This window comes from Callithrix jacchus, chromosome 8 (assembly GCF_049354715.1).
Source record: "Callithrix jacchus isolate 240 chromosome 8, calJac240_pri, whole genome shotgun sequence".
NCBI classification, from domain to species: Eukaryota; Metazoa; Chordata; class Mammalia; order Primates; family Cebidae; genus Callithrix; species Callithrix jacchus.
This window is the reverse complement of record NC_133509.1, coordinates 30,984,677-31,009,116: the sequence shown is the minus strand read 5'-3', so window position 1 is coordinate 31,009,116 and position 24,440 is coordinate 30,984,677. Positions and strand designations below refer to the sequence as shown.

At 43.5% G+C, this 24,440-nt stretch overlaps 1 protein-coding gene across 1 annotated transcript in view; it reads left to right on the top strand.

Moving 5' to 3' along the window:
• The first annotated feature begins 1,530 nt into the window (after positions 1-1,530).
• TGM5 (transglutaminase 5) overlaps positions 1,531-24,440 on the top strand; it is a 35,048-nt gene continuing 12,138 nt past the window's right edge. The window contains exons 1-6 of the mRNA XM_035262199.3: positions 1,531-1,539; positions 2,698-2,929; positions 3,029-3,274; positions 6,389-6,507; positions 9,428-9,556; positions 10,116-10,293. Of these exons, the coding sequence (XP_035118090.2) occupies positions 1,531-1,539; positions 2,698-2,929; positions 3,029-3,274; positions 6,389-6,507; positions 9,428-9,556; positions 10,116-10,293 (913 nt within the window). The remainder of the gene's footprint in view (positions 1,540-2,697; positions 2,930-3,028; positions 3,275-6,388; positions 6,508-9,427; positions 9,557-10,115; positions 10,294-24,440) is intronic.

Here is a 24,440-nt window from a genome sequence, read left to right as displayed (position 1 = left end):
TCTTGATGATGTTCTTGAAGCCAAAAAGTTATTGATTTTGATGAGGTCCAATTCATTTGGTTTTTCTCTCACTGCTTGTACTTCTGTTTTCATATCTAAGTAACCACTTCCTAGTCTAAAATCACAAAGACTTACCTCTATGTTTTCTTCTAGGAGTTTCATAGCATTAGCTTTTATGTTTAGGTCTTTGATCCATTTTGAGTTAATTTTTAATAAATGATGTGAGTTATGCATCCAACTTCATTCTTTTGCATGTGGAAATCCAGTTGTCCCAGCATCACTTTTTGAAAAGAGCATTCTCTCTCCCATTGATTTGTCTTGGCACCCTTGTCAAAGATCAAGTGATTATAAATGTGAATTTATTGCTAGACTCTCAGTTCTATTCCACTGATCTATATGTCTATCCTTATACCACTACCACATTGCCTTGATCAAGAAGTGCCACTCCTCTAATTTTGTTTTTACCTTTCAATATTTTTTGGCTAATATGGATCCCTTGTATTTCCATATGAATTTTAGGATCCATTTGTCAATTTCTACAAAATGGCTTTTGGGATTTTGTTGAATCTGTAGAAAAACTTGTTATCTTAATGATATTGCCTTCCAATCCATGATCATAGAATGTCTTTTCATTTATTTAGATCTTCTTTAATTTCTTTCAATGATGCTTTTTAATATAGGTTTTGCACTTCTTTTATTAAATTTACTAAATTTTCTTAATTTTATTTTCAGATTACTCTTTGCAAATATATAAAAATACAATTGGTTTTTGTATATTGATATGTGTCCTGCAACCTTGCTCAGTTCATTTATTAATTCTATTTTTGGTAGGTTCCTCAGGATTTTTTATATACAAGATTATGTCACATCTAAATAGAAACAATTTTACTTCTTTCCAATCTGTATGTCTTTGAATTATTTTTTCTTTCTTTCTTCTCCTCTGTCTCTCTTTCTTTCTTTGTCTTTCTCTCTCCCCCCCTTTCTTTCTTTCTTCTTTTTGCCTAATAGCCCTAGCTAGAACCTCTAGTAGAATGTTAAACAGATGTGACAACAGCAGACATTCTTGTCTTTTTCCTTATCATAGCAAGAAAGCATCCAGTCTTTTGCTATTAAGTATGGTATTGGCTGTGGATTTTTCATAGAAATGCTCTATCAGGTTGAGAAAGTCCCCTTCTATTCTTAGTTTGTTAAGTATTTTTATCATGAAAGAATTTTGGATTCTGTTGAATGTGTTGATTCGCTTTAAAAAAGTCTAAATACAATCAAGACAAAGCAGCTAGGTCTCTGTACTTTTTGGCTTACATCTAGAGGCAAAAGACAGACAAATAAAAAAGTAACTAAGAAAAACATCTGAACACCTTATCCTAATCCTTATGCTAGTAAGTTTGTTGATATAAGTGAACAAATGAGCACGGCATGTAAATTAACTTGTCAATTAAGCAGTTAAAATTCTCCATGAACAATTCGGTTCAGTGTATAGATCAGTCAGTAGGTGATTGAAAGAAGGGTGGGCCAATTGTGGCAGGCTTCATGGAGCAGGTGAGTATTGGAGGACAGGTGGAATCTGGCTAGAGTGAGGGACCATTCTGAGTTGGGGCTTTAACAGCAAATACAAACACAGGCATTTGCTTGGGGATAGATTGGCTAGAGGAGAGGGACAATGCTCAAAAGTGAGAATGCAAGAATAAGCTAAGGCCAAGTATAAAGAATTGTGTCAAGTTAAGGAATGTACTTTTATATGGTAGACTGTAGGAGCTCTCAGAACTTGTAAAGCAAAATAATGGCATGATTAAATTGTTTTGAGGAAAGGTAATCTGATAATGCATTAAGGGATGGGAGATGGGGAGAGAGACAGGAGGCAGGAGACCTCATGGAGGCTATTATGGTAACTAGGTTTGAGGAGAAAACACTGGAATTATGTGAATGTGAAAAAAGGATGAATAGACACCAACGATGTTTTAATGGAAGGTGTGAAAAGAGTTAATGACATGTGAATGGGCATAGGCTGAGAAGGAGATGAGTGAGCCAATTGTGATTTAAAGGCTGTGGGCCCACCAGGTGACTGGGACCACGGCAGAACCATGGTCAAACATGGAGAAGTCAAAAATAGACCCCTCTGGCAGAGGCACACTTGGAGACTATTGAGGTCAGTCTGTGTTTTAGCAGAGGATCCAAAAGGCTGGGAAGGGAAATTTCTTTAACTGTCATCAGCATCAAAGCTCCTAGGGCATTGGGCACATGGCCTATGGTGATCAGAGAGAGAGCAGATGGCTAAAAGAAGAGCAGCTAGCCCAGGAAACGTTAATCCCAGGGCAGCTAAACCAGAGAGTTGTACCCCAGACTAGAGGCTAGTATAAGGGCAAGTGAGACTCTTGAGTCCAAGAAAGTGGATGCTGGTGTTAATCTGAAGCCATGCTAGGCTGAAGAGAGCAATGAAACTTGCCAGGTCTACAGAAGGACTTGGACAGAGGCAGAAAACCATGCCCACCCCCCAGGAGGGTGTAAGGGAGAAGAAGATAGAGGGGCAGAGAGATAGGAAAGGAAGGAAGAAAGAGGAACGTGTATGCATAGAGCCTCATGAAATCCTCATCCTAACTCTGGCAGACTGATCTTATGGACTCTATTTTACTGATGTGGAAACTGAGGCTCAGGCTAAGTGAATTTCTCAAGATTGCAGAAGTAGTAAGTGGTAGATAGGACTGGCTCCACAACCTCACTCTTTTTTCTACCCCTGGTTGCCTCGTTGCAGGACTAGAAGTGGCCCTCACAGACCTCCAGAGCTCCAGAAATAATGTGCAGCACCACACAGAGGAGATCACTGTTGACCATCTCCTTGTTCGCCGGGGCCAGGCCTTCAACCTCACCCTGTACTTCAGGAACCGGGGCTTCCAGCCAGGCCGGGACAACATCATCTTTGTGGTTGAGACTGGTAAGAACCCCAGCTAGCTCACAGGGGCTGTATGTGTGGGAGGGGATTTTCGGGGTTGTGGAGGTCACCACAGAGGGCCTCAGCTCTCCTTTCCTCCAGGACCGCTGCCAGACCTGGCTTTAGGGACTCGGGCTGTGTTCAGCCTGGCAAGCCATGGCAGCCCCAGCCCCTGGATCGCCTGGCTGGAGACCAATGGGGACACCTCCACGGAGGTGAGTTTGTGTGCTCCTCCCACGGCAGCCGTGGGTCGGTACCTCTTGAAAATACACGTCGACTCCTTCCATGGGTCTGTGACAGCCTACCAGCTTGGGGAGTTCATCCTGCTCTTCAATCCCTGGTGCCCAGGTAAGGCAGGGTGCCCATGTGGTGCCCTCATCTCTCTTCTGTCAGTGCTACCAGAGAGACAGGCTCAAGGGTTTCTAGACCCCGCTCCCAGGTCACCCAGAGCCTCCCCAATTCCCTGCACTCAGCATCCACTCCAACTACCAACAATTAGGGCAGGAAACCTTGCTATTCATTTGCTTATTTAGAATTTTCAAATTATAAACTGAATCATCTTTGCTTAACCAGAAAAGTTGTTACAATTAAGTTTGATTATGAATAACCTTTACCTTGATCATATATTGCTAAGTTAAGTAGAATTTTTTCATTATAAAAGTAATGAATGCATTTCATTATTTATGGAATGAAGCAAAGGGTTAAAGAAAAGAAAAGAAAAAGTATAAAATAAAAAGTAAAGCCTCCCAATCTCTAAGTTCCATTCAACAGCAGTTCTATTCTTCCAGATTCCATTCACCTTTAACATTTTCCTGTTTTATAGTTTTATAAAAGTGTTTTATAGTTTTGTAAAAGTGTTCTATGCTTTCATAAAAGTAGTTTTATAAAAGTGTTCTATGCTTAATCAAATATATATGGCTCTCTGTGTATGTGTGTGCACGTGTGATTCTACAATACATACCACAAGTGAGATTATAGTGAGATTATATTGTACATACCATTCTTCAGCTTTTTTCTTTATTTAACAATTCAACTGTGGACACATTTTCCTATCGGAGCATTCTTCTTTTTTTTTTTTTGAGACAGAGTCTTCCTCTGTTGCCAGGCACCAGGCTGGAGTGCAGTGGCACCATCTCGGCTCACTGCAACCTCTGCCTCCCAGGTTCTAGCAATTCTCCTGCCTCAGCCTCCTGAGTAGCTGAGACTACAGGCGCACGCCACCATGCCCAGCTAATTTTTGTATTTTTTAGTAAAGACAGGGTTTCACCATATTGGCCAGGATGGTCTCAATCTCTTGCCCTCGTTATCCTCCCACCTCAGCCTCCCAAAGTGCTGGGATTACAGGCGTGAGCCACCGGGCCTGGCCCAGAGCATTCTTCTTAACAGCTACAATAATTTGACTGTTTGGATCCACCAAATATTTTAAACTAGTTCTCTATGGGCATTCTGGCTGTTTCCAGTTTTTTCCCTTCTATAAACAAAGCCACAGTAAATATCTCACACTACCTGTCCCACAAGCCCTGATCTCTAAATCTAGTTGGGGACAGGGCTAGATGCATAGGCAGACACAAGGACACAATTTGGGCAGAAGGGGTCAGGAATAGAGTGGGTCTGCTGTGCCTTTGAACAGAGGCCAGACTCCCAAGTCTGGCTTCTGACTTAGGGGTCGATCCCATTCCCGTCTTCCCTCTCTTTCTACCTTTTCCCTCAACCTTATCCCAAGGGGGCCTCTTGGGTCACGTCAGGACCAAGAGTCCTGGTTGGGTTCTACTGCCGCTAACCACTTCCCACTTCCCTGTCCCCAAATGGCTCAGAACACTCACCTGTCAGCCATCAGGTGAAGACACCCTGCCATGGGATCAAGGAGAGCCAGTTGACTGTTTTCCGTCTGCCTCTGTCTCATCTTTCTCTCTCTCTGGGGCCTTCTGAGCAGTGGGTAGAAAAGTATTCATAGTGGAGCCTTCTCTCTTGAGCTTGTGCCACACTCAGCCCCTGCGGAGACCCAACTCTGGGCCTAGGGGTTGGTGGGGGCTAAAGTATCCTGTGGTGCTGTAGGATAGGAGGGTATTGGCTGGGAAGCCTCACCATGTAGCTCAGGCCACTGCTGGCCCTGGTTGAGAGGAGGGGGCTTGTGTTCTCAACCATGAACCTACGGCTTCTCACCACACTGTCCCAAACCCCCAGTAAAATACATCTCAGCAATGAGTTCTCTTACACTAGCCTCCTGCAGGCTGTGTCCAAGGCTGCCTCTGAGGAGCACACCTTCCCTTCAGGGTCAGGCAGAGCTTCCAGACAGTTCCAGGACCCTGCAAAGAGGACATCTGTTCCCATGGCCTTTTGTTTGTTTGGTCTTAACTTTTAAAAGATAATTTTTAACTTTTATTTTAGGTTCAGGGATACATCAACAGGTTTGTTGCATAGGTAAATTGCATGTCACAGAGGTTTGGTTTGATGCAGATTATTTTGTTACCCAAGTAATAAGCATACTACCCAACAGGTAGTTTTCAATCCTTACCTTCCTCTCACCCTCCACCTTCAACAAGCCCCATTACTTTCAATGGCAAAAACCACAATTACTTTTGCACCAAGCTAATATTAAGGTATTTTTGAATCGGCTTCAAAACCCTTTGTTCATATGGACAGAAGGTGTGTGTGTGTGTGTGTGTGTGTGTATATACCAAATATATATAAACCCAAATATCTATATATTTTGTGTGTATATATATACCAAATATATATAAACATTTATACATATATAAACCAAATATATAATATATATTTATAAATTTATACTGTAAACATTGTTCATAATCTGTTTAGATTTCTTATGTCACATGTAGATTTCCATGTCCATGTACACAATTTTGCCATCTTACATCACTATGGCATGGGATTTTGTGGTGGAGACATACTGAAGTTATTTAACTACTCCCCAAGAACAGGGCATATAGATTATTTCCAGCTTTTTGGTATCATAAACAGCACTCAGAAGAACAGCTCAGTGTCTAAGTCTTTGTACATATATGAAATGGAGTAATGAGGTCAGTTTCAATCCTTAAGGTCTCGTTTGCTCTTTTCCAACCAAGATTAGTATAGCAGAAAGGTACAGAATATGGAATCACTGTGCTGTGTTCGATTTCCTGCTCTGTACTGATGTGTGATTTGGGCAATTTACTTAATCACTCTGAACCTGTTTCCTCAACCTTAAAATGGGGGTAAGATGTAAACGTGCTTTGTAAACCAAGAAATTCCACCAAAGGTAAATTTTTATTGTTCCACCTCACGTTCATTTTGAGCCTGTTGTTGGTGTTGGGAGTGTGGACTCCCCAAGACCCACCACCTTGTGCCCCTCTTGGTGTCACCAGGGGTCCTTGCTCCAGAGCTCGGTTTCCTCTGGGACTGTGGGGATGAGAATGGGAAAGGTGACTTTTCTGCTTCATGCCCTCCCACTCTGGTTCCTAGAGGATGCTGTCTACTTGGACAGTGAGCCCCAGAGGCAGGAGTATGTCATGAATGATTACGGCTTCATCTACCAAGGCAACAAGAACTGGATCCACCCATGTCCCTGGAACTACGGACAGGTGAATCTCAGCCCTGCTCATGGCTGGTCCTAGCCCTGAGCTTATGGAGGGAGGGAGCAGGGAGCACATGAGTTTCACCTAGAACTGCTGACCAACACTAACTAAATGGCATGAGGAAGATGTGTGTTGTGAGCCCAGGTTGCTTAAGAAGCAGCCATAGGGAATGGGAGGGTCTGTCCTTTGCTGATCATGTCTAATTTGGACAACAAGAGCTAAGGGAAGGGTAGTTACAGGCACCTCACCCAGGAATTCCACTGAGCATGAGAGTGAGGGTGGAGGGCATGGAAGCCACCACAGCAGTGATGATGCCTGGCATTTTGGTTTATTAAACTGCTTTTCCCCTGGGGTCCCATTTTCTACTGTCTCACTTCATCCTCACAACCCCTCATGACAGATCCTACCATCAATTCTGTCACATAAAGAACAACTTGTCCCCTGAACATCTCAGCCAGAAGCAGGGCTGATGAACAGTAATGCATCTCCCTCCCTGTGGCTATTGTCTCTTCGTGTGTATTGTTGATGATGCATCTTTTTAATGATGAAAGTTAATACATGATTGTTTAAAAAGCTTTGCAAAGAAACATTACAAAAATGGATACATGAAGGTCATTCCAAGCACCATCACCAGCATAGTGTATGTTCCTCTACATTAATTTTCTACACACATTCTAAAACGCTACTTTATATGTAAAAATAATGTCATAGTAATTGCAATGCTCTGCACCTCCTGCCTTTCTAAAAGCCTGCTTCTCATTTCAAATTCAGCCTGCAGCAGGGGCTTCAGGAAGTCCAGTGCCAGGCAAGGAAAAGGGCTCTCTAAACTGAGCCCCAGTGCCAAGAGCACTGTGGGAGGGACAGGATTAGCCCTCGGCTGTCAACTGGGAAACTCTAGGGATACCCGTGGAGCCTTGTCTCAGCTTGATATGGGTTCCTCTCCTGGACCTGCCCAAATAGTACTCCAACACATGTGCCCTTCCAGTCCCAGCCTGGGCCTAAGGGTGGCTATAGCCAAGATGATATATAGCAGCCTCAACTGGCCCCAACTCATATCCCCAATCCTCACTCAGCATGGGCAGATTGGGCATCATGGAGAGACCTGGATGGGAGTTGGCTGCCATCTGTGAGAAACAGAAGTGAGAGGTTGCTGCTTTCTCAGCCCTGGGACCCTCTATCTCTGTCTCCTTTTTGATGTTGTTGTTGTTGTCTGGTTTTTTATTTTTGAGACATGGTCTCACTCTGTCACCCAGGCTGGAAGACAGTGGTGAGATCATGGCTCACTCCAGCCTTGACCTCCTGGACTCAAGTGATTCTCCCACCTCAGCCTCCCAAGTAGCTGGGACTACAGGCATGCACCACCATGCCTGGCTAATTTTTACATTTTTTGCAGAGACGAGGTCTCACTATATCACCCAAACTGGTCTCAAATTTCTGAGCTCAAGTGATCCTCCTGCCTCAGCCTCCCAAAGTATTGGGATTATAGGTGTGTGCCATCACACCTGGCCCATTTCTGTCTTTCTTCTTCATTAAATGTATGTTGATTGCCTTCTCAGTGCCAGGCAGGGTGCTTAGTTCCAGAGATATGAAAATGAATGCAACATAGTTCCCTGACCTTACAGTGTAGTGGGGACTCAGACACATAAACAGGTCAATTATCATGCAATGGGATATGTAAAGATTGAGAGTCAGGGGCAGAGTGTTCTGAGAGCCAAGGGGAAGAGCCCTTGGCTGGGCATAGGGGTATGTTAGAGGCTTCCTGGGAGAGGAGCTGTTTGAACTGAGTTAACTAAGTGAAGGATGGTGGGAAAAACATCCCAAGCAGAGGGAAGTCATGAGCAAAGACACGATGGAGGGAAACGGTTTAACCCAATGCAGGAATTTGGTGTTGCTTGAGCAAAAATGGTGGGGATGGGGTGTGCGGGAGATTATTGAGACCTGAGGCTGGAGAGGTAGGTTGGAGCCAGATGTGGAAGGAACTTATGTGCCTTTTGAAGTAGGTTGGAGCTTTGATTCTCTAGGCTCTAGGGGGCCTTTGAAAATTTTAAAACAGAAAAGTGAGCTGATCAGACTACCCCTTGGGGAAGATTGATCAGAGAAGCCTCCTAATTCTTTGTGTTGCCCAGTGTTACATAGGAATAAATCCACTAATCTATACTTGTTCTACAAAGAGGTATGGAATTCCTGCGATGCACTGGGCACCGTGCTAGGCCTAAGGTCCAGAGTTGTGAAGAGAGCTGGACTGAAACAGCGCAGACACTCAGGCAGGAAAAGACAGACTTGACGACATGATGTAACTGAGTCTCATGAGGAGAGGGGACATACCCAAGGCTGTGGAGCTAAAGCAGGGTCAGGCCTGGGGAAGGCCTCAGAGGGAGTGGATTTCATATCAAGTCTGAAGGACCAGGAGGAGCCAACCTGGCTTGGGTGGGAAATTTTCATAACTCATATGCAATTAGTCAGCCTAGAGCCCCAGTGAATCACGGGTGCCATGGCAGGTTGGCACCATCACTTCAGCAGTAGCTCCCAATGATAAGCTGGATCAGCAGGTGAGTGTGGAAGCAGAGGCAATGTGGTTGTAGCAAGAACATCCTGTGGGCTTCTAGGAGTGTGGGGATTGAGAGGAGAGGAGGGAGACTTTTCAGTCAGACTCACTGGGGAAAAAACCCAGAACAACCCAGCAGGAGCAATAGTCATCTTGGAGTGAAGGGGAGAGATTTGGTGTGCAGGGCATACACCAGGTGAATTGTGACCCTAGAGCTTTGAAACCCCACAACTGAATGGGAGGAAATTCATGGCTGTTCTGTTTGACATAGTTACCTTCCAGTGGGTTAATATTCCACTGTGGCAGGGGGTGGTTATTACTTTTTACATCCTCCCACGTGACAAGCATGGTTGCCTTCTCTCTTGGCCTCTCCCCCTGAAGTTTGAAGAGAAAATCATAGACATCTGCCTGCAGCTGCTAGACAAGAGCCTGCACTTCCAGACTGACCCAGCCACAGACTGTGCCCTGCGAGGAAGCCCCATCTATGTCAGCAGAGTGGTGTGTGCCATGGTGAGGTCCCTGGTATGCCCGGGGAGGGAGGAGGCTGTGCAGGGGGAGCCCTGCCCACTCACATTTGCCCCCTGCAACTGGTGAAAGAGGGACCCTCTGGCAAAGCCATCTTGGATGAGACTGACGCCAGAATGTGGGTAACAAGTTTTCTCAACCAAACTCTGAAATAGCTGGGTGTGGGCCAGCTATTAATTCCAAATTGCATGTTTTGAGAAAGGGTGAGTGTAGCTCTGGTTTGAGAAATAGTCTTGTTTCTAAATTTCCTCTGTTCTGAAGTGTTTTTTAAAGCTGTCAGAGCCAGGCTCCAGTTTTGCAGGGGATGGAAGGATATGGGTAAGGGGTAGACAAGAACAGAATAATAAATGAATTCACAGTGGAGCAGAAGTCAGAAGAGGCAACCTCCATCCTAAGTCCTCCTCAGAAGGTCTGGAAGTCCCCAGTAAAATGCAGTCAAAATTCTCTCCTGCTTCTCAGGCCCATGGGTCTTCCAAGGCAGCCCACATGTGACATGTTGAAGAAATGGATGTTTCTAACACTTCGCTATATGACTTCTCTTCAGATCAACAGCAATGATGACAATGGGGTGCTCAATGGAAACTGGAGTGAGAATTACACAGATGGTGCCAACCCTGTGGAGTGGACTGGCAGCGTGGCCATCCTGAAGCAGTGGCATGCCACAGGGTGTCAGCCTGTGCGCTACGGGCAGTGCTGGGTCTTTGCTGCCGTCATGTGCACAGGTAGGAGGTAGAAACGACCCCACGAAAAGGTCCGAAGTGTAGCCGCTCGTGTATGAGGCTTCTGAACCATTCTCATCCCCATCCCACAGTTCCCACCAAGAGACATTTGGAAGGAAGATCTTTCCCTCTCTGAAATGTCTCAGCCAGGCACAGTAGCTCATGCCTGTAGTCCCAGCACTTTGGGAGGCCGAGGTGAGTGGATCATGAAGTCAAGAGTTCAAGACCAGCCTGGCCAAGTTGGTGAAACCCTATCTCTACTAAAATGGACACAGGGAAGGGAACATCATTCACGTGGGCCTGTTGGGGGATGAGGGTCTAGGGGAGGGATAGCACGAGGAGAAACACCTAATGGAGATGATGGGTTGATGAGTGCAGCAAACCACCATGGCATGTGTATACCTATGTAACCAACATGCACATTCTGTACATGTGCCCCAGAACTTAAAGTATAATTTAAAAAATACAAAAATTAGTGGGATGGGTGGAAGGCATCTGTAATCCTAGCTACTTGGGAGGCTGAGGCAGGAGAATTGCTTAAGCCTGAGGGGCAGAGGTTGCAATGAACCAAGGTCATGCCACTGCACTCCAGCCTGGGCGACAAAATGAGACTCCATCTAAATAAATAAATAAATAAATAAAATGTCTCATCATAGACCTCAGACTGCACATGTCTGGGCTCATGTCAGACCATGGTTCTGAAGTGAGAGTCACATGTCCCAGGATGCCTGACACCCTTGCTTCTTCTGAACTTAGGCAACCTACCAGCATATTCCTAAGAGCCTGGCTGGGAACTGTCTAGGTTCAAGATAGAAATGAGATAAGAGGCTGAGTAATTAGGAAACTACAAACTGATTAGTGTCCTTCTGAGCACAGAGAACAGGCTCAATGAAGATGTGCACGGGGCTGTAGTGTGGGCCATGGGACCAGAGCAAGATGGTAACCCAAGGAAAATCACCTTGAATTTGGAGTTGTTCAGGGCCTGGTAGCCTGACTCTGGCCAGAGAGTTAGGGGAAGAGAGAAAATGTGAGGTCAGCATTTCAGATAGGAAATGGATACTACCTTAGTAGAGGAAAAACTGAAAATACACATGGGGAAAAGACGGTAAATGGAAGTTGGTTTGTGGGTGGCAAGAGGAGGAGATAGGGAGGAGATCATGAGGGGAGTGATACTTGGAAATGAGTCACACACTGGAGGTAAAAGGAGGAGGCTTTCTGCCTCACCCAGCGCCAAGCGCTTGCTCCAGGTCCTCACCCTTGCCTTGCCCCACACCCTGGCCAGCTCTCGGCCTCTTGGCCTGCACATGCTGATTTGGGTGGCAATCACAAAATTGTTTGTTAAGCTGGGGAGAGAGGTCACACAAGATTTTTGCTCACAGGACTCTAGTTGAAGCCAGGTATAACAGATTTGCCCATAACTTCATGTTTATTGGGGGCTCAGATCTTCTGGGCAGAATTTTGTGTGTGACAAAGTTTAGTGCATTTCATGTGCATGTATGTGCTGGACCCATCTCTGGGCTCTAGGAAGAATGCAACTTCCCTGGAGGAAGCTCAGAGAGCCCCAGGAGTCTGTCCAATGGCACGAGGAAGTGTTGCCACCGAGAGAGAGTGACTTCGCCCAGTTAATGAGAATGATCAGTAAGTCCCAAGCTTACTACTCTTCAGCTACAGAGCCAGCTCTTGAGTTGGGTGAGTTGAGTGCCCAGGTGTAGGAAAGAAGGAATTCCACAGCTTTGAAACTCCAAGTCATGAAGATTTGGGTGAAACGGGACGTCTGAGTCCTTCTGGAAGCAGGCACAAGACTGACAGGTAGAGACTAGATCTTGGACAAGATAAGAGAGGGAACCTTCCAGTGTGTGGAAAAGCCTAACGTCTAATGGGCCAGGTATGTGTGTATAGAAGGAGTGAGCCAGGTTTGGGTGTGGTTGTCTGGAATTGGGTGATGAGAGAAGTGGAGCCAGTGAATGGAGATTATGCAATGACAGTAGACCAATTAACATGTTTATGAGAATCAAGGCCCTTTAGTGACCTGGAAAACAAAGGGTTGGGCAAAGTAGGTCAAGCATGGCCTGGTCCCCTGTAGTTCAATCAGCACCAACCTTCCCCAAAAGGGCTACCATGTTATATATTAATAAATACAGTAGTTTGAAAAACTCATTCCTTCATCCAACAATATGTATTGAGTCCTTATTCTACACCAGATACTCACTGTGTCCCAAGAACTCTTGGATACAAGATGAGTAATACCCAGCTTCTGTCTTCAACCAAAGTTAAAGATTTAGTCAAACTCCTTAAACTCAAACAGCTCCCAAAGCATGTTTTAAAAATATATATACATTATTTCACAGCCACAATAACTAATGTTTATTGGGGACTTCCTCTGTGCCAGGAATAGTTCTTAAACCCTAACAGCCTAGAGTAGTGGAGAAGCATGTGGACTCTGGAGGCAGGCTGCATGAGGTTGCACACCAGCACTACCATTAATTGTCTAAGTGACCTTGGGCAAGTCATTTAACCTGTGCCTCAGTTTCCTCTGATGTAAGACGGGGAAAGTAATGGTACCTACCTCATAGGATTATTGAAGGGATTGAGTGAATTCACAGTGGAGAGTGCTTAGAAAAGTGCCTGACTATAGTGAGTGTTCAGGAAGCATCAGCTAGGGTTATCTTATCTAATCCCCTGCATGATCTTATGAGGTGGGACCTATTGTCTTCATTTTGCAGATAAGGAACTTGAGTGGCAGAGCCAGTCTCCTACCCAAGTCTGGCTGGCTCTGCAAGCCATGCTCTAACCATTAGGACATACTGCCTCGTGAACATTGATAACAGCTGCCATTAATCCAGCACTAAGTCCGTCAGGAATACACTGGGCACTTTCACTTTTACTAATCCTGACCACCACCTGCAAAGCTGATATCACTAGAGCCATTTACGGATGAAGAAGCAGGCTTAAAGAGACCGAGGGCCTCTAGTCTGGCTCAGACGTGCATCTGCCCTCTACAGCCTCCCAGTGTTGCCTTTCTTTTTTTTATTGCATTTTAGGTTTTGGGGTACATGTGCAGAACATGCAAGACAGTTGCATAGGTACACACATGGCAGTGTGTTTTGCTTGCTTTCTCCCCTTCACCCACATTTGGCATCTCTCCCCAGTCTATCCCTCCCCACCTCCCCCTCCCACTGGCCCTCCCCTTTTCACCCGCAATAGACCCCAGTGTTTAGTACTCCCCTCTCTGTGTCCATGTGTTCTCATTTTTTAATCACCCACCTATGAGTGAGAATATGCGGTGTTTCATTTTCTGTTCTTGTGTCAGTTTGCTGAGAATGATGTTCTCCAGATTCATCCATGTCCCTACAAACAACACAAACTCATCATTTCTGATTGCTGCATAATATTCCATGGTGTATATGTGCCACATTTTCCCTATCCAGTCTATCATCAATGGGCATTTGGGTTGATTCTAAGTCTTTGCTATTGTAAACAGTGCTGCAATGAACATTTGTGTGCATGTGTCCTTATAGTAGAACGATTTATAGTCCTTTGGATATATACCCAGTAATGGGATTGCTGGGTCAAATGGACTTTCTATTTCTAAGGCCTTGAGGAATCGCCACACTGTCTTCCACAGTGATTGAACTCATATACACTCCCACCAACAGTGTAAAAGTGTTCCTTTTTCTCCACATCCTCTCCAGCATCTGTTGTCTCCAGATTTTTTAATGATTGCCATTCTAACTGGCGTGAGATGGTATCTCAATGTGGTTTTGATTTGCATCTCTCTGATGACCAGTGACGATGAGCATTTTTTCATATGATTGTTGGCCTCATATATGTCTTCTTTTGTAAAGTGTCTGTTCATATCCTTTGCCCAATTTTGAATGGGCTTGTTTGTTTTTTTCCTGTAAATCTGTTTGTGTTCTTTGTAAATTCTGGATATCAGCCCTTTGTCAGATGGATAAACTGCAAAAATTTTTTCCCGTTCTGTTGGTTGCCGATTCACTCTAGTGACTGTTTCTTTTGCTGTGCAGAAGCTGTGGAGTTTCATTAGGTCCCATTTGTCTATTTTGGCTTTTGTTGCCAATGCTTTTGGTGTTTTGTTCATGAAGTCCTTGCCTACTCCTATGTCCTGGATGGTTTTGCCTAGATTTCCTTCTAGGGTTTTTATGGTGCCAGGTCTTATGTTTAAGTCTTTAATCCATCTGGAGTTAATTTTAGTGTAAGGTGTCAGGAAGGGGTCCAGTTTCTGCTTTCTGCCCATGGCTAGCCAGTTTTCCCAACACCATTTGTTAAACATGGAATCCTTTCCCCATTGCTTGTTTTTGTCAGGTTTATCAAAGATTGTATGGTTGTAGATATGTTGTGTTGCCTCCGATGCCTCTGTTTTGTTCCATTGGCCTATATCTCTGTTTTGGTACCAGTACCATGCTGTTTTGATTACTGTAGCCTTGTAGTATAGTTTGAAATCCGGTAGTGTGATGCCCCCCACTGTGTTCTCTTGGCTTAGAATTGACTTGGCTATGCAGGCTCTCTTTTGGTTCCATATGAAGTTCATGGTGGTTTTTTCCAGTTCTGTGAAGAAAGTCAATGGTAGCTTGATGGGGATAGCGTTGATTCTGTAAATTACTTTGGGCAGTATAGCCATTTTCACGATATTAATTCTTCCTAACCATGAACATGGAATGTTTCTCCATCTGTTTGTGTCCTCTCTGATTCCATTGAGCAGTGGTTTGTAGTTTTCCTTGAAGAGGTCCCTTACGTTCCTTGTGAGTTGTATTCCAAGGTATTTTATTCTTTTTGTAGCAATTGTGAATGGCAGTTTGTTTTTGATTTGGCTTTCTTTAAGTCTGTTATTTGTGTAGAGGAATGCTTGTGATTTTTGCACATTGATTTTATATCCTGAGACTTTGCTGAAGTTGCTTATCAGTTTCAGGAGTTTTTGGACTGAGGTGATGGGGTCTTCTAGGTATACTATCATGTCGTCTGCAAATAGAGACAATTTGGCTTCCACCTTTCCTATTTGAATATCCTTTATTTCTTTTTCTTGCCTGATTGCTATGGCTAGGACTTCCAGTACTATATTGACTAGGAGTGGTGAAAGAAGGCATCCTTGTCTAGTGCCGGATTTCAAAGGGAATGCTTCCAGTTTTTGCCCATTCAGTATGATATTGGCTGTTGGTTTGTCATAAATAGCTTTTATTACTTTGAGATACGTTCCATCGATACTGAGTTTATTGAGGGTTTTTAGCACAAAGGGTTGTTGAATTTTTGTCAAATGCCTTCTCTGCATCAATTGAGATAATCATGTGTTTTTTGTTTTTGGTTCTATTTATGTGGTGAATTACGTTTATAGACTTGCGTATGTTGAACCAGCCTTGCATCCCCGGGATGAATCCTACTTGATCATGATGAATAAGTTTTTTGATTTGCTGTTGCAATCGGCTTGCCAATATTTTATTGAATATTTTTGCATCTATGTTCATCATGGATATTGGCCTGAAGTTTTCTTTTCTTGTTGGGTCTCTGCCAGGTTTTGGTATCAGGATGATATTGGTCTCATAAAATGATTTGGGAAGGATTCCCTCTTTTTGGATTATTTGGAATAGTTTCAGAAGGAATGGTACCAGCTTCTCTTTGTGTGTCTGGTAGAATTCGGCTGTGAACCCGTCTGGACCTGGGCTTTTTTGTGTGGTAGGCTCTTAATTGCTGCCTCGACTTCTGACCTTGTTATTGGTCTATTCATAGTTTCAGCTTCCTCCTGGTTTAGGCTTGGGAGGACACAGGTGTCCAGGAATTTATCCATTTCTTCCAGGTTAACTAGTTTATGTGCATAGAGTTGTTTGTAATATTCTCTGATGATGGTTTGAATTTCTGTGGAATCTGTGGTGATTTCCCCTTTATCATTTTTTATTGCATCTATTAGGTTGTTCTCTCTTTTCTTTTTAGCAATCTGGCTTGTGGTCTGTCTATTTTGTTGATCTTTTCAAAAAACCAGCTCTTGGATTTATTGATTTTTTGAAGGGTTTTTCGTGTCTTAGTCACCTTCAGTTCAGCTCTGATCTTAGTTATTTCTTGTCTTCTGCTGGGTTTTGAGCTTTTTTGATCTTGCTCCTCTAGCTCTCTCAATTTTGATGATAGGGTTTGAATTTTAAATCTCTCCATTCTCCTCATATGGGCACTTATTGCTATATATTTTTCTCTAGAGACTGCTTTAAATGTGTCCCAGAGATTCTGGCATGTTGTGTCTTTGTTCTCATTGGTTTTGAAGAACTTCTTTATTTCTGCCTTCATTTCATTGTTTACCCAGTCAACATTCAAGAGCCAGTTGTTCAGTTTCCATGAAGCTGTGAGGTTCTGGGTCGGTTTCTGAATTCTGAGTTCTAACTTGATTGCACTATGGTCTGAGAGACTGTTTGTTATGATTTCAGTTGTTTTGCATTTGCTGAGCAGTGCTTTACTTCCAATTATGTGGTCAATTTTAGAGTAGGTGTGATGTGGTGCTGAGAAGAATGTATATTCTGTGGATTTGGGGTGGAGAGTTCTGTAAATGTCTATCAGGTTTGCTTGCTCCAGGTCTGAGTTCAAGCCCTGGATATCCTTGTTGATTTTCTGTCTGGTTGATCTGTCTAATATTGACAGTGGAGTGTTAAAGTCTCCCACTATTATTGTGTGGGAGTCTAAGTCTCTTTGTAGGTCATTAAGAACTTGCCTTATGTATCTGGGTGCTCCTGTATTGGGTCCATATATGTTTAGGATAGTTAGCTCTTCTTGTTGTATCGATCCTTTTACCATTATGTAATGTCCTTCTTTGTCTCTTTTGATCTTTGTTGCTTTAAAGTCTATTTTATCAGAGATGAGAATTGCAACTCCTTCTTTTTTTTGCTCTCCATTTGCTTGGTAAATCTTCCTCTATCCCTTTATTTTGAGCCTTTGTGTATCCTTGCATGTGAGATGGGTTTCCTGGATACAGCACACTGATGGGTTTGGATTTTTATCCAATTTGCCAATCTGTGTCTTTTGATTGGTGCATTTAGTCCATTTACATTTAGGGTTAATATTGTTTTGTGTGAATTTGATACTGCCATTTTGATGCTAGCTGGCTGTTTTGTCCGTTAGTTGTTGTAGATTCTTCATTATGTTGATGCTCTTTAGCATTTAGTGTGATTTGGATTGGCTGGTACTGGTTGTTCCTTTCTAGGTATAGTGCCTCTTTCAGGAGCTCTTGTAAAGCAGGCCTGGTGGTGACAAAATCTCTGAGTACTTGCTTGTTCGCAAAGGATTTTATTTTTCCTTCACTTCTGAAGCTCAGTTTGGCTGGATATGAAATTCTGTGTTGAAAGTTCTTTTCTTTAAGGATGTTGAATATTGGCCCCCACTCTCTTCTGGCTTGTAGTGTTTCTGCCGAGAGATCTGCTGGGAGTCTGATGGGCTTCCCTTTGTGGGTGACCCGACCTTTCTCTCTGGCTGCCCTTAGTATTTTCTCCTTTATTTCAACCTTGTTGAATCTGACAAGTATGTGCCTTGGGGTTGCTCTTCTTGTGGAATATCTTTGTGGTGTTCTCTGTATTTCCTGCATTTGAGTGTTGGCCTGTCCTGCTAGGTGGGGGAAATTTTCCTGGATAATGTCCTGAAGAATATTTTCCAGCTTGGATTCATTCTCTTCGTCCCCTTCTGGTACACCTATCAAACGTAGGTTAGGTCTCTTCACATAGTCCCACATTTCTTGGAGACTTTGTTCATTCCTTTTTGCGCTTTTTTCTCTGATCTTGGTTTCTCGTTTTATTTCATTGAGCTGATCTTTGACTTCTGATATTCTTTCTCCTGCTTGGTCAATTCGGCTATTGAAACTTGTGCATGCTTTGCGAAGTTCTCGTATTGTGTTTTTCAGCTCCTTTAATTCATTCATATTCCTCTCTGAGTTATCCATTCTTGTTATCATTTCCTCGAATCTTTTTTCATATCTTTTTTCAAGGTTCTTAGTTTCTTTGCATTGATTTCATACATGTTCTTTTAGCTCACAAAAGTTTCTCATTATCCACCTTCTGAAGTCTAATTCCGTCATTTCGTCACAGTCATTCTCCGTCCAGCTTTGTTCCCTTGCTGGTGAGGAGTTTTGGTCCTTTGTAGGAGGCGAGGTGTTCTGATTTAGGGTGTTTTCCTCCTTTTTGCGCTGGTTTCTTCCCATCTTTGTGGATTTATCCACCTGTCTTCTGTGTAATTGCTGACTTTTTGATTGGGTCTCTGAATGGGCACCCAGATTGTTGATGATGAAGTATTTCTGTTACTTGGTTTTCCTTCTACCAGTCTAGCCCCTTCACTGTACGACTGCTGAGGTCCGTTCCAGGCCCTGCTTGTCTGGGGTGTACCTATAGCAGTTGCAGAACAGTGAGGGATGCTACCAGTTTCTTTTTCTACTATCTTTGTCCCAGAAGGATGCCTGCCAAATGTCAGTCTTTTGGATATAGAGGGGTCAGGGAGCTGCTTGAGGAGACAGTCTGTACTTTATAGGAGCTCAATTGCTGAGCTGTGAGCTCTGTTGTTCAGTCAGGGCTGTTAGGCTGCTATGTTTAATTCTGCTGCAACAGAACTCATAAAAAAAACCCTTTTTTTCTCAGATGCTCTGTCTGGGGGAGGTTTGGGGCTTTCCTTGTGAGTGTCCGCTTCACTGTCCTGCCCAGCTAGGAGGCAGTCTAGTCACTATTTGCCTGCCGAGGCTCCGCCTTGCTGGTGTGAGGTTCGCCCTGTTGCTGCAGGCTCTGCCCTTCTGCTGCAGTCTCCGCCCTGCTGCCACGGGCTATGCCCTGCAGCGGAGTCTGTTGTACCGGGTTGCCTTGGCAACAGCAGGCTGCGTCAGCAATGGGCGTATACCTCAGTAGAGGCTGATTGCCTCGGTAATGGCGGACACCCCTCCCCTACGGAGCTGCGCTTTCAGGGAACCTCCCCACCGGGAGCGTTTGGAATCGCCGTTTTGTTTGTCGCACTGCACTACCCCAAACGCTGTGTCCCTGGAATCTCCAGGGCTGGCTCACTGTCCAAGTCCCGTTCAGTCTCAAGTTCAGCCCTCTCAAGTCTCAGGTTGCCGGTTCAACAGGGCACCTGGACCAGTGTGCTTTTGTGCGGAGCACTGTGGAGCGCCGCTGCGCTACAGCATGGGCTGCCGCTGCACCGGCTGCCGGCTACACCAGCCAAAACCTCTGCCTGGCATCCCGCGTCTCTTTTATACCTGGGAATTTCCCCATTCTGTGGGCAACAAAGATCCGTCTGGAAATGCGTCCCTGACTCACCCTCTCCACGCATCCAACGAGAGCTTCAATCCTGGGTTGTTCTTACAGCGCCATCTTGAGTCCTCCCTCCCAGTGTTGCCTTTCTACATGTTGACACATTAAGTTCAACTTCCCATAGAAAAAATCACAAAAGGAGGCTTTGTGTGCATCAAAGATGAGGTCGTAATTTTTTGGGATGTGCTGTGTTCTTCGCATCCATTTAGTTGCCTGTTACTTGAGAATTTTAGAGAACCCCTTGGCCTACCCTTCCTGTGCTCAGGGCCACCCTAGAGTTCTAGGTCCTTGGCTTCTTCTTGTTCTGGTCGTTCACTCTTTGACAAGGTTGGGACCCTCAGCCCTTGGCTGAGGTCTGGGAAGTAGCTTGGAATGCCTTGCACAATAGCAAGAGAACAGAGGGTACAGTGATGTTCTGTTGCCTGAAAACTCCCCAAAAGCCAGGTATAAAAAAGCCACCTAGTGCATAATTTCATACATATGAAAGGTTCAGAATATGCCAATTCATAGAGAAAGTAGAGTGTAGTTGCTTAGGGCTGGGAGGAGGGGATAATTGGGAGTGACTGCTAATGTAATGGGGTTTCCTTTTGAGATGAACATGTTTTAGAAGCAGACAGTGGAGATTGTGTACAACCTGTGACTATATTACAAACCACTGAACTGTACTCTTTACAAGGGTGAATTTTGTGCTATGCGAATTATATCTCAAGAAAATTGATTGCGAAAAAGCCAGGGATCCTTGGAATATGCCTGCTCTATTCTTGCTCATAACTGCCTGGGGTTGGAAGTGGGGTGGAGGATAGCAATGAGTTGGACTGAGGGTTGGGAGGTACTAATGTGTGACTAGAAGCAGGTGTACGGCATCATCCCTCTTCTGTAAAATCAGGTCCTAGGTCCTAGGTCCTAGCAGTTGTAAGGGGAAGGGGAGGTGGGAAACGGTGTGGGAGATGGGAGGCTGCCTGGTTGGGACTGGGACTGGACCCTCCTCTTCAACTAAAGCAACTAAGACTTGCATGTCTTTTATATATCAAATCCTCACTTATGATTGGCTTGCATATAGGGCCCTCTGCTTAATACCTTTTTGAAAACTCCTGAGCTAGATATTATCTAAGATTTTTCTAACTCAATTATGTAGAGGTCTTTATAAAGTATCTCATCATCATTTCAATACAATAACTCTTATTCTCATTGTTTTTACCCTTAAGTCTCAAAGAAGGAACCACAGCCAAGGCCCTGATGCATTATTTTACCTCAGCATTTTCTTGGATCCCAGTTCAAACTCTTTTGTGCAATACCCTGGACTAAACAGAAACCTGCCATTATTTTCCATTGATTTCCATTGACATACGATTGTATGGAATGTTCCCTCATCAGGTTGTTGACAAATACATGGAGAGTATATAGAAAGATGTCTGGCACATAGTCTTATCTAAATGTTAGCTATTATAAGCAGTCTGGTACTGATTTAATCTCTGCCTCTTGGGTTCCAGGGGTTTGGCTGGGTCTTGTTCAAGTTGTTTCTAGCTATCCCAGAAACTTCAGTTCCTCTCTCTACCACTTTTTCTCCCTTTTATTTCCTTTCTTTCCTCCTTTGGATGTTTAGGGTTAACTATATTCCTCATTTCATGGCACTTAGCATATAATTCGTCTGCTCAGGCCCCTCTTTGTAGGGCCCCTCTTATCAATATTAATCAATTAATTTCTCCCTTTTATCTCATAGCTTACTTCCATTCACCTCCCTGCATGATAAACATTTTAATGTGTTTAATATGTAGCATATGTGTTTTCACAAAAAGATAATATCATTGGCCAGGTGTGGTGGCTCATGCCTGTAATCCCAGTACTTTGGGAGGCTGAGGTGGGCAGATCATAAGGTCAGGAAATCAAGACCATCTTGACCAACATGGTGAAACCCTGTCTCTATTAAAATTAAAAAAAAAAATTAGCCGAGTGTGGTGGCGTGCGCCTCAGCTTTTCAGGAGACTGAGGCAGGGGAATCACTTGAACCCAGGAGGTGCAGGTTGCAGTGAGCCGAGATTGCACCGCTGCACTCCAGCCTGACAACAGAGCAAGACTCCATCTCAAAAAAAAAAAAAATCATATTATTATCTTTGTGCAGTATTTTATTCCGTACAGTTTTGGTTTCATATATTGTATTTTTCTTCTATATGTATATAGTTTTATTTTTATTTTTTTAAGGCTAGTCAAGTGAAGCAGTGGGATTGGAAAAGGAACAAAGAAATCTGTAACTGGTTGTGATGAATTAGTGATAAACACCACTGCACTTGGACCAGTGTGTATTTTTCATCTTGTGTATTTTTCACCCATTTCCACTGGGTCTTGTTTTTTAACCTTCCATTTTTCTTCTCATTATGTTCATGTTTTTCTATATCCCCTCTTGAGCATTTTGAGCATATTTATAACATTTAAAACAGCTCTCTGAGGTCCTTGTCTGCTTTTCTTGAGGTCAGCTTTTTAAAAAAATAATTTCAACTTTTGTTTTAGATTCAGGGATACCTGTGCAGGTTTGTTACGTGGGTATATTACCTGATGCTGAGGTTTGGAGTATGAATGATTCATCACTCAGTGCTAATTTCATTATCTCTGGGATTTCTGGATATGGTTCTATTGATTAATTTTTCTCCTGGCTATGAGCCATATTTTCATGTTTCTTTGCATGCTTGCTCATTTTTTTATTGTGTTATGTTGCTGAGAACTGGATTTTGTTTTATTTCTTTAAAGGACTTTGTATGGTACAGCAATAAATTCCTTGCAGATCAATTTGAGCTATTGGAGGTTTGCTTTTAAGCTTTGTTATAATGGCTCCAGAGCAATCTTTAAGCTTAATTTAGCCCCACTGCTAAGTCATGCCTCTTCTGAAGACTCTTATCAAATGCCTTATATATTATGAGGCCTCTCCACTCTATTGCTTTATCTGGCCTCCTGGAATTTCATTCCCATGCTTGCATACATCACCACTCAGCCAAAGACTTGAAAGACCCCGCTGCAGATCCCTAAAATACTCTCTGTGTTCAGCTGTCTCTCCTCCATACACTCCATTCTGCAAATTTCAGTCATCTTAGGCTCCCTCAATTGTGATCTCATCTCATTAACTCAATAAGACTGCTGATTTCTTTTTGGGCTTCCCGTCCCTGTGGATGCTGCTCTAGGAAGTCCCTCAACTGCGATTTGTCTGTTATTGTTCTCATGATCAGACTAGTACATACTTTGGGGAGAAAGACAACAAAAGTAGTGCTTTCTGTTCACATAATATGAAGGGTATCTCCTGTCAACATGACTCATCACTGTTGATGTTGACCATGATGCCTGGCTGAGGTGGTTCAGTCTTTGCTAGCATGAAGTGGCAGGGATGAGTCTACAGTTTGTGTCTGTACAGTCAGTTTGTCCAAACCAGGATCTAATTAGGAACCAAACATTGCATCTGGTTGCAATGTCCTCTGTGTCTCCTTTAATCAAAGAGACCCTTTAATTCAATATGTGACTTTGTTGAAGACACTGAGACCATTGTCCTGCACAACTCTACCTTTTAGACTTACCTGAGGACTTCATTGTATTGTTGGTCTTCTGGTTCCTCTGTTCTTTGTATTTGGCAACTGTAACTTAGATAACAAATATTCAAATCAAACATTTTACTAGAGCCTTGTCCTTTTAAAGCTGTCTTCTGATTGTCCATCCACACATAAGCAGCTGAAATTGTCTTTTCTGTATCGGTCCAGGAGACTGACTTCTGTGAAGATGGAGGGAGTAGACTGTAGTGCTCATTGTGAAGGGGGCTTTTTTTTTTTTAACCACTTACGACCCACACACACACCCAGGTAACCCTTACAAATCTACCACAGAGCCACAGAGCAGGTCTCAAAGCTCCACGTTAAATGCCCATTGCCATCCTCTGGGATGCCATTTTCATCTAATGCATGATCCAGGTCCTACATGCTGTGCTTAGCTCCTTCAAGGTTGATATCCTTGTTTCCATTTCCTATTTCTCTGTAAACAGTGTTCACTTGTATTTCCTGGGTAACAGGTTATTGCACTTTGATGATTAGTGCTCAGTTCTTAATTGCCCCATCCCCTTATTAAAATATAATTTTCATAAGGCCTTGTCCTAGTGTAGGCTAGAAGATTGGAGATTATCATGGAAGGTAGATAATATACCTTTGCATACTTGAGGTACTGTTAAGGAAACAAATAAGATTTCATTTCCTTGCCATTACAGAAGAGAGAGAACAGTTCAAATATGATCTAGTGATGGCATATCTGAAAGACCAAAGCAATAGGACCCATCTTGTTTATAAGGGATGATTGAAGGCATGGGATAAAGAGCAGGAAGTTATATATTTATCATTTGGAAGCTTAATGCATCCAGGGACAGATTAAAAGCTAATAAAAGTCATCACATTTACATGCAATTACTTTGACTCTATGAGCTGGAGCTTTGGCCACATTTCTTGATGTAAGCCATGGGATTATGGCATGAAAGCTAACTGAATACATTTCAATAAATTGAACTCTAACTTTCCACTGAATTTTCTTATAAAATTAGGGCCACATTTCCACATGGGGGCAAAAAGAACTTTACAGCCAGTCATGAAACATACTCGATATTTTATTTTATTTTAGACAAGATCTCACTCTGTCATTCAGGCTGGAGCACCCAGGCTGAAGTGCAGTGTCACCATCATGGCTCACTGCAGCCTCAGCCTCCTGAGCTCAACCAATCCTGCCTCAGCCTCCTGAGTAGTTGGGACCACAGGCGTGTGCCACCATATCCAGCTATTTTTTTATTTTTATTTTTTGTAGAGGTGAGATCTCACTATGTTGCTCAGGCTGGTTTCAAACTCCTGGACTCAAGCAATCCTC